The 16,434-nt window shown below is 38.6% G+C and overlaps 1 protein-coding gene across 3 annotated transcripts in view; it reads left to right on the plus strand.

Moving 5' to 3' along the window:
* Positions 1-16,434, plus strand: part of NELL1 (neural EGFL like 1) — an 895,061-nt gene that overhangs the window by 805,840 nt on the left and 72,787 nt on the right. For 2 of the 3 annotated variants that reach the window (XM_059929597.1, XM_059929599.1), the window contains one exon: positions 10,808-10,948. The exons of the other annotated variant lie outside the window; for it this stretch is intronic. In XM_059929597.1, coding sequence (XP_059785580.1) covers positions 10,808-10,948 — 141 coding nt within the window. The remainder of the gene's footprint in view (positions 1-10,807; positions 10,949-16,434) is intronic. 3 annotated transcript variants of the gene reach the window in all.

The raw sequence follows: 16,434 nt of genomic DNA on the forward strand, positions 1-16,434 counted from the left end.
AGGTCAGATTATTGACTCTTTGAATGCCTGGTGGGAGGTTTTTACAATAACGATCATTTGTAAGTACTAGAAGAGCCAGGTATAATAAAATCATAGAAATTTCAGACTGGGAGTGAATATGACCTAGTTCAATGGTTTTGTTTGTTTGTTTGTTTGTTTAATTATCAATGTGCATCACAGTGAAACTTTAATAGATCTATACTACAGAAATGTATAACTTGCTCAATGGCCACTCCAGGTGGGTCCATCTGGAGATTCAACCGGTTTGCCTAAGAGAACCTCCATGGAAACCTAGTGCTCTGTTGAGTACTAGTTGAAAAACACTGATATAGTTAAACCTTTGCTTATTGTAAAAGTAAAAGAGTTAATGTATTGAGTTGGAAAGTGACTTACTCAAGCTGAATTAGCTATCGAGTGCCAGAATAGCTAGTGTTATTTTAATTAAAAATTTCTGAGCAATTAGATTTGGGTACATCAGTCTTATACATCTATGAATTGGAGAAGACAGTGATGGAAAGACCAGCCAGGAGATACTGCACTCATTCAGGTCTGAGAAAATAAGAAACTGAGTGTGTTGTTGGCAACAGATCTAGCGAATGGATGCAAAACAGATTTTTAAACCATGTCAAAGGAAGAATTTTCAATGCATCTCTCTTCCCTTCCTCTGACTTTCCTTCACCTAGAAAATATTCCTTTTGTGCCACTGAATTCCAGGTCCTGCTCTGTCCTCATGTCACCTCATGAGCTTACAACCTAGCAAAGGGCTTGCTGAGAGGATGGATATTTGAGTATAGACTTGGAGGTTGAGATATTAAGCCATGGAGGTATCTGAGAGAACATTCTAGACAGAGGAACAGCTTATGTGGACAACATATGCAGCGGCTGGAGCATGTCTGATATGCCTGAGGAGTAGCTGGGAAGTCAGTGTAGCTGTCCTGGCCAGTGTAATCAAAAAGAACAGTGTTTGATGAACTCAAAGAAGTAAGAGCAGGCAGATCATGTAAGGTTTTGTAAGCCATTATAACAACTTTGACCTTTTATTCATTGATTGTGAGGAATGAGAGCTGAGACAGAGTATTGGGGAGGAAAATGAGTTTGATACATAGAAAGATATATGTTATGTAATGCTTTGGGTAGAATGAGTTTGAAATGAAGAGACCTCTGAGATTAACTTATTCATAGGCAATAGTAAATGTGTGTATGAACTTCTGTTAGAGGTCACGTTATAGACATGTAGATGAGACACCCTCCAGATTAGAGAGGAGAGTTAAAGTGGGTTAAATTGATTCGTTGTAGAAGAATTTGGGAATGATTTGTTCAGAGCATAGTCAAACAAAAAGAAACACTTCAGAGGTAAAATTAGAAGGGTACAACTCTCTTGTGCCAAGTCAGTAAAGAAAGAGATTTACAAAAGGCAGAGAAGAGCAATATCACCAATGCCACTGATGCTATTATTAATAGCAGGCACCGTTCAGTTTAATGGACCCAAACGAGTTGCTGATCGGGACTTACGAAGAAGAAACAGTAATAATGATGTCACCATATATTCTGTGTAGCAGTTAATTGACTTCCAGGGCTTGTTTATACCTTACTGAAGCTTTGTTTGTGAGGCAGACAAAACATTTATTTTTGTTATTGCAAATTAGATAATGAAGAAACTGAGGTACAAAGCGATCATTTAAACTTGATAACACCATTCAGCTGGTTAGTAACAGATGAAGACATCAGCCCAAAGCCCAGATCTGCCATCTTGTAGGGAGTTAAAGCTGGAAGAAGACTGAGGTGTGCTACAGCACAGTCCTTTCCTTTTACATGAAAGGAATGGAAGCCTGGAGACGTGGACTGTCTTGGCCTGGACACATAGCTCCTCCATGACCAAGTGGGGATTAGAAATTACAGAATGTTAATGATTGCAGACCTAATGAGTGCCTGCCTAGTTTGGTGGAGCAGCTTTACATTGATCTCATTCAATCCTTAAAGTAACAATGAGAGCTAGGTAATATCCTCCTCCTTTAAGAGCCAAGGAAACTGAAGCTGAAAAAAGATAAACAACCTGCTCAGAGTCTTCTAACTAGGAAGTCACAGAGCCAGGATTCAAACTCAGGTATATTTGACTACAAAGCTTCGTCTCATTTGCACATTATCTCGATTCTTGGTTTTCAGCACAAAACCACCCCTGTAGCTGCCTGCATAATCTTGATAGGTGCTGTTTTTTTCTTGTTTGCTTATTTTTGTTTTTGTTTTTAGAGATTGTGTCTGCATGCTTCTGACCTTAGCACAGTCTTTCCCCTTAATGTGGAAAGGGGTCTATCAAAACAGTTAGGAAATGCTGGCTGTAGCAATAAAGCAGCCCCAAAACGTATAATGGCTCAATAAGACAGAAACATCTCTCTGCTCACATAAAGAGTCCCTGACAGTTTCAGGTCTGCGGAAGGGCTCTGCTCCACTTAGTCACGCACGGAGCCAGACAGACAAAGCCTCTGCCATTTTCAACCTGTGGCTTCCAAGTTCCCCTGTACATTAGCCTCCAGTGGGAAGGTGGAAATAGCATGGAGGTTCATATGAGATATTTTTGTGGGCCATATTGGAATTACATTATTTCTAACTTTAGAGCTAGAGCTTAGTCACAAAGCCTCACCCATCTGCAAAAGACGTGTAGGCCTCACCCATCTGTAAAGGACCTGTGCTCAGGACACACCCTTGGGAGCCCAAGAAGAAAAGGTGGAAGAGCTAGCCTGTTTTTACCACAGAGCCTTTCTTTTTATTTATTTATTTTTTAATTCAAGTATAGTTGGTTTACAACGTTGTGTTAGTTTCTGGTGTACCGCAGCGTGATTCAGTGGGTAAACACACACATGCACACACACACACGCACACACACACACGTGCACACACATACATATATATATTCTTTTACAGATTCTTTTCCATTATAGGTTATACAAGATATGAATATAGTTCCCTGTGCTATACAGGAAGTCCTTCTCATTTATCTATTTTATCTATAGTAGCTTGTATCTGTTAATCCCGAGCTCCTGGTTTACCCCTCCCCCGACCTTTCCCTTTGATAACCATAAGTGTATTTTCTATGTGTGTGAGTCTGTTTCTGTTTTGTAAATAAGTTCATTTGTATCATTTTTTTTAGATTCCACATATAAGTAGTACTATATAATATTTGTCTTTCTCTGACTTACTTCACTTAGTATGATAATCTCTAGGTCCATCCATGTTGCTGCAAATGGCGTTATTTCATTCTTATTTGTGGCTGAGTAGTGTTCCATTTTATACATATATACACACACATACCATCTCTTCTTTATCCATTCATCTGTTGATGGACACTTAGGTTGTTTCCATGTCTTGGCTATTGTAAATAGTGCTGCTACGAGCATTGGGGTGCATGTATCTTTTTGAATTAGTTTTCTCGGGATATATGACCAGGAGTGGGATTGCTGGATCTCCACACTGTTTTCCATAGTGGCTGCATCAATTTACATTCCCACCAACAGTGCAAGAGGGTTCCCTTTTGTCCACACCCTCCCTAGCATTTATTATTTGTAGACTTTTTGATGATGGCCATTCTGACCAGTGTGAGGTGATACCTCCATGTAGTTTTGATTTGCCTTTCCACAGAACCTCTCTTTTTCATTTAGTTGTCTTTTTAGTTTCCCTCAAGTATTCCAATACATGTTATGTTCAGTACAGTCCTGGAACTCAGCAAATATTAGATAATAATCAGGTTTGTGTTCACTGTACTTGTGGCACTTTACGGTATTGCTTTACTTCCTTAAATTCAAGTAACACTTTTTGGGAGGAGAGAATCCAGTTTTATGGGGTGTATATTATAGATTCATAGATTCTATCCCTGAATGTTTCACAATATTACAATTGTCTCAAAATACAAATGAACATCAGTGTCTTATAGTTTTCTGCATATAGGTCTTTTGTCTCCTTAGGTAGGTTTATTCCTAGGTATTTTATTCTTTTTGTTGCAATGGTAAATGGGAATGTTTCCTTAATTTCTCTTTCAGATTTTTCATCATTAGTGTATAGGAATGCAAGAGGTTTCTGTGCATTAATTTTGTATCCTGCTACTTTACCAAATTCATTGATTAGCTCTAGTAGTTTTCTGGTAGCGCCTTTAGGATTCTGTATGTATAGTATCATGTCATCTGCAAACAGTGACAGCTTTACTTCTTCTTTTCTGATTTGGATTCCTTTTATATCTTTTTCTTCTCTGACTGCTGTGGCTAAAACTTCCAAAACTATGTTGAATAATAGTGGTGAGGGTGGACAACCTTGTCTTGTTCCTGATCTTAGAGGAAATGGTTTCAGTTTTTCACCACTGAGAACGATGTTGGCTGTGGGTTTGTCATATATGGCCTTTATTATGTTGAGGTAAGTGGAGAGATATACCATGTTCTTGGATTGGAAGAATCAACATTGTGAAAAATGACTATACTACCCAAAGCAATCTACAGATTCAATCAAGCAATCCCTATCAAACTACCAATGGCATTTTTCACAGAACTACAACAAAACATTTCACAATTTGTGTGGAAACACAAAAGACCCCGAATAGCCAAAGCAATCTCGAGAAAGAAAAACGGAGCTGGAGGAATCAGGCTCCCAGACTTCAGACTATACTACAAAGCTACAGTCATCAAGGCAGTATGGTACTGGCACAAAAACAGAAATATAGATCAATGGAACAGGATAGAAAGCCCAGAGATAAACCCACGCACATATGGTCACCCTATTTTTTATAAATGAGGCAAGAATATACAATGGAGAAAAGACAGCCTCTTCAATAAGTGGTGCTGGGAAAACTGGACAGCTACATGTAAAAGAATGAAATTAGAACACTCCTAACACCATACACACAAATAAACTCAAAATGGATTAAAGACCTAATGTAAGGCCAGACACTATAAAACTCTTAGAGGAAAACATAGGCAGAACACTCTATGACATAAATCACAGCAAGATCCTTTTTGACCCACCTCCTAGAAAAATGGATATAAACACAAAAATAAACAAATGGGACCTAATGAAACTTAAAAGGTTTTGCACAGCAAAGGAAATCATAAACAAGACGAAAAGACAACCTTCAGAATGGGAGAAAATATTTGCAAATGAAGCAACTGACAAAGGATTAATCTCCAAAATTTACAAGCAGCTCATGCAGCTCAATATCAAAAAAACAAACAACCCAATCCAAAAATGGGCAGAAGACCTAAATAGACATTTCCAAAGAAGATATACAGATTGCCAACAAACACATGAAAGGATGCTCCACATCACTAATCATTAGAGAAATGCAAATCAAAACTACAATGAGGTATCACCTCACACTGGTCAGAATGGCCATCATCAAGAGATCTACAAACAGTAAATGCTGGAGGGGGTGTGGAGAAAAGGGAACCCTCTTGCACTGTTGGTGGGAATGTAAATTGATACAGCCACTGTGGAGAACAGTATGAAGGTTCCTTAAAAAAACCAGAAATAGAACTACCATACTACCCAGCAATCCCACTACTGGGCATATACCCTGAGAAAACCATAATTCAAAAAGAGTCATGTACCACAGTGTTCACTGCAGCACTATTTACAATAGCCAGGACATGGAGGCAACCTAAGTGTCCATCAACAGGTGAATGGATAAAGAAGATGTGGCACATATATACAATGGAATATTACTCAGCCATAAAAAAGAAATGAAAATGAGTTATTTGTAGTGAGGTGGATGGACCTAGATTCTGTCATACAGAGTGAAGTAAGTCAGAAAGAGAAAAAGCAATACCATATGTTAACACATACATATGGACTCTAAAAATAAAAAAAAAAAATGGTTCTGAAGAACCTAAGGGCAGGACAGGAATAAAGATGCAGATGTAGAGAATGGACTTGAGGGCAGAGGGAGGAGAAAGGGTAAGCTGGGACGAAGTGAGAGAGTAGCATGGACATATATATGCAACCAAATGTAAAATAGATAGCTAGTGGGAAGCAGTCGCATAGCACAGGGAGATCAGCTCGGTGCTTTGTGACCACCTAGAGGGGTGGGATAGGGAGGATGGGAGGGAGATGCAAGAGAGAGGAGATATGGGGATATATGTATATGTATAGCTGATTTACTTTGTTATAAGGCAGAAACTAACACACCATTGTAAAGCAATTATACTCCAATAAAGATGCTAAAAAAATAATAAAAAATATATAAATTTAAAAAAATACAAATGAACATTTTTAAAGATCCAGAAATCATCTCTCAGTCCTAACCAATGACCTGGTTAGAAGGTAATATTAATTTTTTTCTGTCTTCTATTTTTAAGCAGTAATATAGAGTCCAAAGTTAATATCCTATACAGTAGGGGAAACAGTAGATTTTGCTTAAGGGTCTCTTTTGTTCGTCACATCTATGAAGTTTGATTTTGTTATTCCTGATCTACAGATCAGAAAGCAAAAATTTGGAGAAATCTAAACGATATATTAGTGTGTTGTTGAGCAGGAGTTTGAAGTCATATTTGTGTGCAAAGCCAATGTTCTCAACCATGGTTCTATGTTTACATTCCAGTTGCCCTGATAGACTCTAAGTGTCTGGAGCACAGGGACCTTATCTTTTTCATCTCTTTATCATAGGGTGGAATATAGCTTCATACAAGTATGCTCAATAAACTTTTGTTGAATGAATGAAAGCATCAAAAGTTTTTCTCATGGCTCAACCTACAAATCCCTAGAAAAGATATAATCAACTATTTCACTGTGAACTTTAACCAATTAATATGAAATACAAAAGTATCTCCTTGGAAATAAACTTTGAGAACAACTTTATTTTGTAAATTTTCAAATAGCAAATCTGAGAGAGAGGAGATCAGATGAAGGAAGAGATTCATCCAAGTCAAGAAACTAGAATTTTGCAAGAATCCAAGGATGTGTTTGCCAATGACTTTTGATAGCAAATTCACTGTACATTCCAAATAGGGTTAAATATGTTGCTTAGGACACATCCTATGGAAAAACCTTGGGTTGTCCTCTGTTTTTCATGCTGAATTAAAAACTCAAAGTACAAGTAGGATTCTTGATTGAAGGCAACTTTAACTGTGTGTGTTTTGTTGCCTGAAAATCCCTAAAGATTAGAGTCAGGAGCAAAGTCTTAAAAACTATATAGTGTCTTTTAGAGGTATAAGATGTAAAGATTAAACTAACCCCATAATATTTAGTTTTGTGAATTGACATTGTATCTTTGTGATTTGCAAATAGCAGGATCTCTTGTGGTACTTTGAATCTCTATTATAGCACTTTTTCATTGTTCCTTATGTTCGGTCCATTGTCATTTATTTTTTCATTCATTCATTCCCACAGACTTGTACTGGGTACTTTCATATTGCTTGACATTCACTTATTATTCCAAGGAATGTAAACCTAAGATGTTGTCTGTATCCTTGGGAAGTCTGCATTTGAGTGATGGACACAAAAGGGAAATACTGCTGTGCTTAAATAGATGTGTGTGTACATAGTGAGGCATTAGGGAGGGAGGACCTGTATGTCTGGAGGAGTTGGAGAAGGTGATATCAGTTAGGGTTTGAAGGATGAGTGGGTGTTATATACTTCTTCCTCTTGATCGAGAGCTCCTGCGTTTCAGGAATCACATCTTCTTCACTTTTGCATCTGTTTTGCAACTGCCACAATACAAATATCATCCTTGACACGTATTTTCAGCTCAGCCAATATTTAGAGAATTGAATAAATACATTATCTTGGTGTAAATCTTCCTTTCTCCATTCATCAATGACATGATGTGATAGAAGAATGACAAGTACGGGTTCTAGCTCATTCTGAACCTGGTTTCACCCTATGTTAGCTGTTTGACCTGGGCTATCATGTGATTCATTATGTAGCAGACACTTGGATACAAAAGTGAATACTATAGGTTCCACTCTCAAGAATCCTCCAACATCTCTTGTTTCCCCTGCTACATTTTCAGGTCTGTGCTGGATTAAACTGAGATTTAAACAAAATCCTGGGATTTGTTATAGGAAGGAAAAATGATTTTTTTATTTGTCTGTTTCCTTTGCAATGTCTGACACCGTGTGATGCACCCAGGCTCACTGTGATTTATCAGAATTCCTTGAGACAGGGGGCCGGATTCCACGGTGAACTCACAGAGACCCCGTTCCCGGAGCATCTGTCTTGTTTGTTTGCCCGTAGCAAGTGCTGACTGGGAGAAACAAATCTCTTAGGACAAAGGCAGCCACAAGGCATTTAACAGTTTTTAAAGTCCCCAAAGTATCACTGAAAAGCCTCCAAGTGTTTTCTGTATTTGGGTTTGTGGTTGTTGCTTTTAATACTACTGCGACTATACAGAAGAAATAGCCAGTTTTATGAACACGATGAAAATATAAGCACCTCTCAAGTACAGCCTGGTTTCATATGAAATGAAACTGTTGGCTTCAGTTATAGACCTGGCCCACGAAATAGAAATGTGCAGCCTTGTTTGCAGGTGCTAGTGTGCGATGAGCCCTGCTTATTCCCAGTGAAGCCCCGGAATCTGCTGTGTGCAGTGCAGCTCCCAGGCAAGGAACACCTCCACTACTTTTCTAATTTTCAGTATAAGCCAGGAATACCGCAGTGTCTCTGGGGTAATTGCAGATGTATAACTTGACTGGTTGTATTCACTCCCTATAAGAGTCTCCCATGCTACACAGATAACTTATATCCTGCTGGATCGTGGAAGCTTTTACTAGTTTCTCTTATTTCATTTTGGGGAATAAAACTATCTATGAATCGAAAAAAAATATTTGCACATCATTCAGTACTCCTGCCCCTCCTAGAAATTTCTTGTAGAATTGAGAGCAGGAGGAATTATTTGTAAGATGTTCAGATAATTTATCCTCCAAACTGAGTTGGTTTTAAGAGTGAAAGAGGCAGCAGGTGACAATGAGACCAACCAGGACACATGCTTTCTTTGGTTATTTGAGAAGTTTTGCTTTTGTATGTCCTGGTTTCCTGACACACTAACTGTGGCTAGATGGTTGTTACCTAAATATTGTCATTAGTCTAGAAATCACAGGGTCTGTGGGGATCATGACAGACTTTCTGGAAGCTTTGGAAATAAATGTCTGAGGCAAAATTTGTTGCTGCTTTGTTACAGAGAGTTATCTTTCAGCCTCTCATAGAGAAGTTATCTCTGAAAATCAGTCTTCTAGTTATGTCTGTTCCTCTTGGTGACCTGTATTTAGAAATAACCAAACTGACTTCATAACTTAGGGCCCGGTCCTTCCCCTCTGTGAGACATGGCCTCAAGTCACTTCTCTGTTTCAATTTATGAACATTTTAGTGATTCAAGGTGTGTCCCACTGAACCACACACACCTGTAAAATTTCAGCAATGAAAACATAGTTGTTGAAATTTTATTGTTTGGAGATTTATAATAAATGCACACACAACCTGACTGCTATAGCTGAAGGTGCTATAGAAGCACTAGGTCCTGTGGCCTGATTGCATTTAGAAACCTGAGGGATGTATGTCTGTATGTCAAAGGACTGCATGAACTTAATGACACAGCCATAAAGGAAGAAGATGGCAGTTGGCAGAAAAAGGCCAGGGTGGAGTTGCCCAGAATAAAGAGCTGCACCTTTCCTCTCTTTACTTGGCTGGAATGCTGTGAGATGAGACTGGCAGGTTTCAAACTACATTCACAGCCTTGTGCACAACTCAGGACTTTTCAGTATAATAGATACACTGGTAGCTGATGCCTACAGCAGGGCACTGCTGAACAGGACTCCAAAGTGCGTTCTATCCATTATGTGTTATATCTTAGTATTAATTAAATTTCTATTTGTGTAAGACTGCTGTAGATCAGGTGTTTCTAGGAGGACTAGGGGGGAATTCCCAGCCAGCAATGGCTGTATTCCAAGAAATAATTACCTGGAGAGATTCTGTAAGATGAGCTGAGCCTGGCATGACGATTGACAGATCATCTTTCTGCAGTGGTGTCACTTTCCTTCAGCTCAGAGGCAAGCCTTTGGGCTAGAGAATCTGTGCGTGATCCAGGCATTTGCTGATAGAGCAAATACAGCCCAGAAAACTTCTTTTCATCAGGCATGATTGAAGAATGAGGAGCTCTGATTGACTATCACAAATCAAGTCCTTAAGTGAATCAGCAGTTTTGGAAAGAATTAGAACAGTGGTTCTCAAACTGTGCTCCCCCAAAACTTAGTTTCACAAGATATTATCCAAATACAAAGCATTCCTCAGCCAAATAAATTTGGGAAACAGTGTATATTATGATTCTCCTAAGTTTTGCAGGGCATATAAATATGATAAGTCTCTGAGACTGAAATCTATAAAACATTTGTGTAACACTATTTAACCTAGAGTTTCCTGAACTTATTTGTTCACAGATATTTTCAAAGAATACCAATTAATATCTGGGATTACGGTACTGAAATCACTGAATCAGAGAAGAGTCATATACTCTGAATAACAAAACTGTGCCAAACATCCTCGATTTAGTTTCTGGTGATTCAGAAACTAACACAGCATGTGCCGTTAGGAATGTATTCATGACCATCAGTTCTCATTCATTGTTCAATTTATGAGAAAGCATCCAAAAAATGAAGCTTTCTGTTTGTTTGTTTGGATTCTAGAAAAACAAGATGGGATACAGTTTTTCCTGTAACTTTATTTTAGGTGACTAACCAGTTTTAATTGATATGTTGACATGAGCATGTTTTAGGTGTTTATTGAAAGGTTAGTGTCAAAAGAAATTAATGTCCTGGTGGGCTTGTGTTTTTCTCTGAGGCAGATATTGATGAATGTACAGAGGGGATCATTGAGTGCCACAACCATTCCCGCTGCGTTAACCTGCCAGGGTGGTACCACTGTGAGTGCAGAAGCGGTTTCCATGACGATGGGACCTATTCACTGTCCGGGGAGTCCTGTATTGGTAAGCAGCTTTCAGCCATGCCCTCCATCCATCTGGACCTTTGCAGGAGGGGCAGCCTGCTTTGGTAGTCTGTTCAGCTCCCAGTGTTAAGATATGACCCTTCACTGGTTAAACTCATCAGTTTTCAAATTTCCTCCCTCTACAATTCAGGGATCAGGCCAGGGATTAGGCAGTGCAGGGTTTTAGTACTATTATACAGAAACTGGGGCAGTCAGAGGACAAAGCCTGGGTCTGTAGGCTGTGGCTTTTAGTTCTTTCTGAAGGAAACCATGATGACTTGCTGGAATTTTTCACAGTTTAAGATACAGCTGTGGGAGAAGAGGAAATATTGCAGGACTTAGAAAGTTTAGTTTAAATCTCAGCTCTTGTACTACAAAAGTCACTGTACCTCTCTGAGCCTTCTCCTGTGAATACATAAAATGTGGATAATAATGCACATATATTATTAGATTTAAATGGGATACCATAATATTTAAAGATTATAAGCTTTGGATTGATGCACAAATATGATAGAGTCAAATTAACCTTATTATTGTTGCTATTACCACTGCTATCATCTTTGCAAGGTCTCCTTGAATCACTTTTCTGCTTGCAGTTCTGTTAACTGCTGAACAGAGGAAGTTAACAGATGGAGTTCTTCCCCTTCAAGACCTTATACCTTTCATGAAATCCAAACAACTGATCAAAAATATAATCGTTTCCATGAGAACCTTGGCCAATCCCGTTATTTCATGCCATGTGGACTCAGCTGAATTCTTAATGCTGATTTGGACAGACCCAGAGGGCAAGCATTCTGACCATGGGTTCTCAAAGTTCAGAATGCTGAATTAGAAAATGGAAATTTGACTTTGCTCTCTGCATATCTATCTTATTTTTTCTAAAGGTTGCTCCTGAGAACCAGTCAGTGTTTTTTACAACTCTTCCCCTAAGATTGCTCTGAAGCAAAGATGAACTGGGGAACAATAGGCACATGGCATGAATGGTCCATTGCAATGTCAGCATTACTGTTGAGAGGCACGCAGTGTAGTTGTTAGAGGCATAGACCCTTGAGCCAGACTCCCTGAAGTCAAATTCCAGCTCTGCCATTACTAAGTAGGTTGCAAAGTCTTATCTAAACTCTACCTCAGTTGTCTCATCTATAAAATGGAAATGTTCACGTTCCTGCATATTCAGCCCTCTGCCGCACGTCTATCCGTGTTTCTTTTATTGTTAAAACGATGATTTGCAACCTCAGGGAGAGGTTTGCATCTATCCTGGGTCTTCATATACTTCCTTTACACATGGCCAGGAACTTCTGTATGTGTACAACTCAGAGTAAATAGATGTTATGTGAATAGGGATAGATCAAATGGCTGTTGTTGGATAGAAATATAGAATATTGACATATGCGATATTACATTTTGGGGCTAAAGATAAAAATTTCATTTTTAAAAACAGTATTTAACATCAATAAATAGGTGACTCTTAGCTTTTTTGTGCATAAAAGACCTTAAACATGACGTAGTTGATCCAATTTGATAACTGCCTGGACCTGCCATGGTGTCGCGCACTTCTGTGCCTTTGCACGGGCCGACCCCTCTGACTGGAATGGAACAGAGCTCTGAGTCAAGGAGCTCTTCTCCTTGATCATGCTGATTCACATGTGAATTTTTTGTTCATTTTCCTAACTTCAGCTCATGTTTCACTGGGACCCCATGAAGCATTCTTTGATGTCTTCATAGGCGTCATCACTCCTCTCCTCTCTAGCTCTAGAGCTTTTACCTCGGCATATGTTTCTGTAGCTTCACTTGTTGCACTACCATTCAGTTTATTTGCTCTTGGACTAGTCTGTGAACATGAAATGAGGTTTATTCTTCTGTCTCTCCAGTGAGACCCTTTGGTAGTTGGTGTGCAGTAAATGGGAAGATGCAACCACAGTTCATGTGTCCAATAAAGAAATGCAATCTCAGAAAGGGTGACACCTTGCTTCCAGCCACGTAGCTTGTTTGGTACAAGTCGAGACTCAAGCCTAGGTCAAGGGTGACTCTATGTCCCAGATGCTGGGGACAGTCCCACTTTATACCTATTGCTCTGATGTAATTATCAATCGTGCCCTGTCACTGTCATAAATGTCCCTGTTAGAATGACAGATGTCATGGTCACCTCACCTGCTGATTTCTCTCTGCCATGCTGAGTGACGTGCCTGGGGAACAAAGCTCTGCCCTCCCCAGGGATGCACTTTGTTCATCCATGAACTGCTTCCTGCTCTGCCCAGGAAAATGTCGGTGAACTGGATTCCTTGGCAAGGAACTAGGGTTGCTTTTAGTAGTAACATATTTTCTGAATTCGCTTTCATTTCCTCACCTGTAAAAATAGTTTTGTATATGGGTCTTACTAAGAACAGAAATCTGACTGTCATTTAGGTTATTTTTGGTAGTTGAGAGCACTGTTGGTTCAGAATATTTCTTGGTGTAATAGATGTATAAATCTGATCATGTCACTTTCTTGTTACATCCTTCTAACGCCTTCCCATTGGATGTAAATAAATTTCTAACTTCTTTGCATGGTCTTCCTCCAGGCTTTAGGTGACATTGTCCCTGCCCACTTATTGGGCTTATCTCTTATATATGTTAGCCTTTCTGATCTTTTCATGCCTTGAACCTGACAGTGAACTCACCCAGTTTCAGGGCCTTTGCCTTTGCTGTTCTCTCCGTCTGGAACACTCAACACCTGTTTCCTTGCGTTGCTGTCTTTTTTTTTTTTTTTTTTTTTGAAGTATAGTTGATTTACAATACTGTGTTAGTTTCATGTGTACAGCATAGTGATTTGTTTTCTTTTTCTTTGCAGATTATATTCCATTAAAGGTTATTACAAGATATTGGGTATAGTTCCCTGTGCTATACAGCAAATCCTAGTTATCTATTTTATGTATAGTAGTTTGTATCTGTTAATCCCATACTCCTATTTGTACCTCCCTCCCTTCCTTTCTCTTTGGTAACCATAAGTTTGTTTTCTATGTCTGTGAGTCTATTTCTGTTTTGTATATAGACTCATTTGTATTATTTTTTAGATTCCACATATAAGTGATATCATATAGTATTTGTCTTTCTCTTATTTCACTTAGTATAATATTCTCTATGTGTATTCATGTTGCTGCAAATGGCAACATTTCTTTCTTTTCATGGCTGAGTAATATTCCACTCTGTGTGTATATATGTGTGTGTGTGTGTGTGTGTGTGTGTGTATATATATATATATATATATACACACACACACACCACATCTTCTTAAGCCAGTCATTTGCTGATGGGCACTTGGGTTGCTTCCATGTCTTGGCTATTGCAAATAGTGCTGCTATGAACATTGGGGTGCATGTATTTTTTGAATTAGAGTTTTCATTTTTCCAGATATATACCCAGGAGTGGGATTGCTGGGTCATGTGGTAATTCTACTTTTAGTTTTTTAAGAAACCTCCATACTGTTTCCACAGTGTCTGCACCAATTTACATTCCCACCAACAGTGTAGGAGGGTTCCTTTTTCTCCACACCCTCTCCAGAGTTTGTTATTTGTAGACTTATTTTTTCATTTAATTCTTAGCTCGAATGCCACTTGTTTGAGGAGACTCTCCCTGACTATTTTATCTGGGGTAGTTGCTTCATTATATCACTCTCTTTTATATCTTTTATAGCATTTTTTTGGTTTACAAATTTACTGTGTATATACATATGTGTAATTGTCTCCTGCCACAAATGTACAGATTCTCTGAGGGCAGAGACCTTGTCTGTGTTTCACCACTGTACACACATTTCATCATGTATACACAATGTAGGCACAAATTAGGCATTCAGTGCATATATGTCAAATGATTGAAGGAATAGATAAAACTGTATCAGGTCAAATTTATTTTGTATTTGGTTTGACACAACTAGTTGTGTAGATTGCAGTGAGTAACATAAGATGTTAAATATCACAAAATCATGTGAGTCTTTCATTTCAGAAACATAATATTTATTAAGAACAACCATTACACCAGTACTGGGTTAAGTCTTCTGGGAATATGAGTATAAAGAAGATAAGATCTCTGTTCTTGAAGGATTTATAACTTGAAATATTTTGAATCATAATAACCTATCTTAATGGCACTGAACATTAGCACATAAAATAAGCCCTAAATAACATCAGCTACTAATGCTCACATTGAAAAGAAATAGCAGCATCTAAAACAATCGTTTAAAAAACTCTTTTAAGTGTTTTAGCAACATGCACTCAGCTATGCTTTTTCCCCAGACAATAGCAGGGATGGCATATGTTGGAATCTAAAATATGGCAATTATAGGCTTTCAGGCCAACAGTCACCTGCCACTCCATGCCATTTTTTGTTAGATGAGGTTAACACCTGCTCTACTGACTTCATCAGTTACTGGAAACGTCGAACGTTACTAACATCATAAAGAACAGCACCCTTGCAAGATTTACTGTTGCCTCTTTCTGCTAAAGTAGATCATATAATTGAAGAAATGACTAGTCTAGGTATTGTAGAGACAGACAGAATCGCCCTTCTTGAGAAGCTTATCAGAGTCTCCTCTACCTCCCTCTTTCTCTCCCATTTGCTTGTATATGTTTATAAGTCCGGGAGAGATGGGCACACACAGGTTTGCTAGCTGGAATTTGTAGACGAAGATGACAGGGATGCCTTATTACTGTGGGGTCCGGTGCGCTTTGTGTTTGGATGCAGTGGTGGGAGTTCAGTGACTCTCGGTTTTCACATAGAAGCTGTGAGCAGTTCCTTTTTATCTGGGCACAGTTATCTGGGTCATTTAGAAATGAAAACTAGTGTATAATCAACAATGCCATGTCTAGAGAGCAGGATTTTACATATTTTGAAAATGAGATTCAAATTCCCTTGGATGTCAGTCTGCCTCCGTGATCTTGCTTCTGCCTTTGAATCTTTATTTTCCTCTGTTCCCTCTCATCTCCCACATGAATCCTCGGGCCTCCGCAAATATTTCTTCCACCCTTCCCAAACCCTGCACTCTTTACTCCTTTGCTTGTATGCTTTTCCCTGACCACCCCTCTATCCCCATTTCCACTTGTCAAAATCCTGATGAAGTTTTACGCCCTAAACTAGTGATTCTCACATGTGTTTCACAGTAGATTCACGTGAGTAGCTTTTTAAAAATACTTATAATGGGGCATCACACACTGGGAGAATCTGATTCAGTTGGTCTGTTACGGGATAGATTGAGGTCATTTTTTTAAGGTCTACAAGTGATTAGAAAGAATAGTCAATTAACATAGAGAACCACTGTCATATTTCTCTAATAATAAAAAAAAAAGGCCTACCTCTTCTATGTTCTCATAGCCATGTGTTTGCACGTGTTGTATGGAATTTATCAGATTAAGTTTTTTGTTGTCATCAGTTCTTTATAGCCTGCAGTACAGCTGAGGTCTTTTTGTATCTTCTATAGATTTGTATTGAATTAAATTGTACTGTTCATGCAATTTT

This window comes from Balaenoptera ricei, chromosome 8 (genome assembly GCF_028023285.1).
Source record: "Balaenoptera ricei isolate mBalRic1 chromosome 8, mBalRic1.hap2, whole genome shotgun sequence".
In the NCBI taxonomy this organism is placed as follows: domain Eukaryota; kingdom Metazoa; phylum Chordata; class Mammalia; order Artiodactyla; family Balaenopteridae; genus Balaenoptera; species Balaenoptera ricei.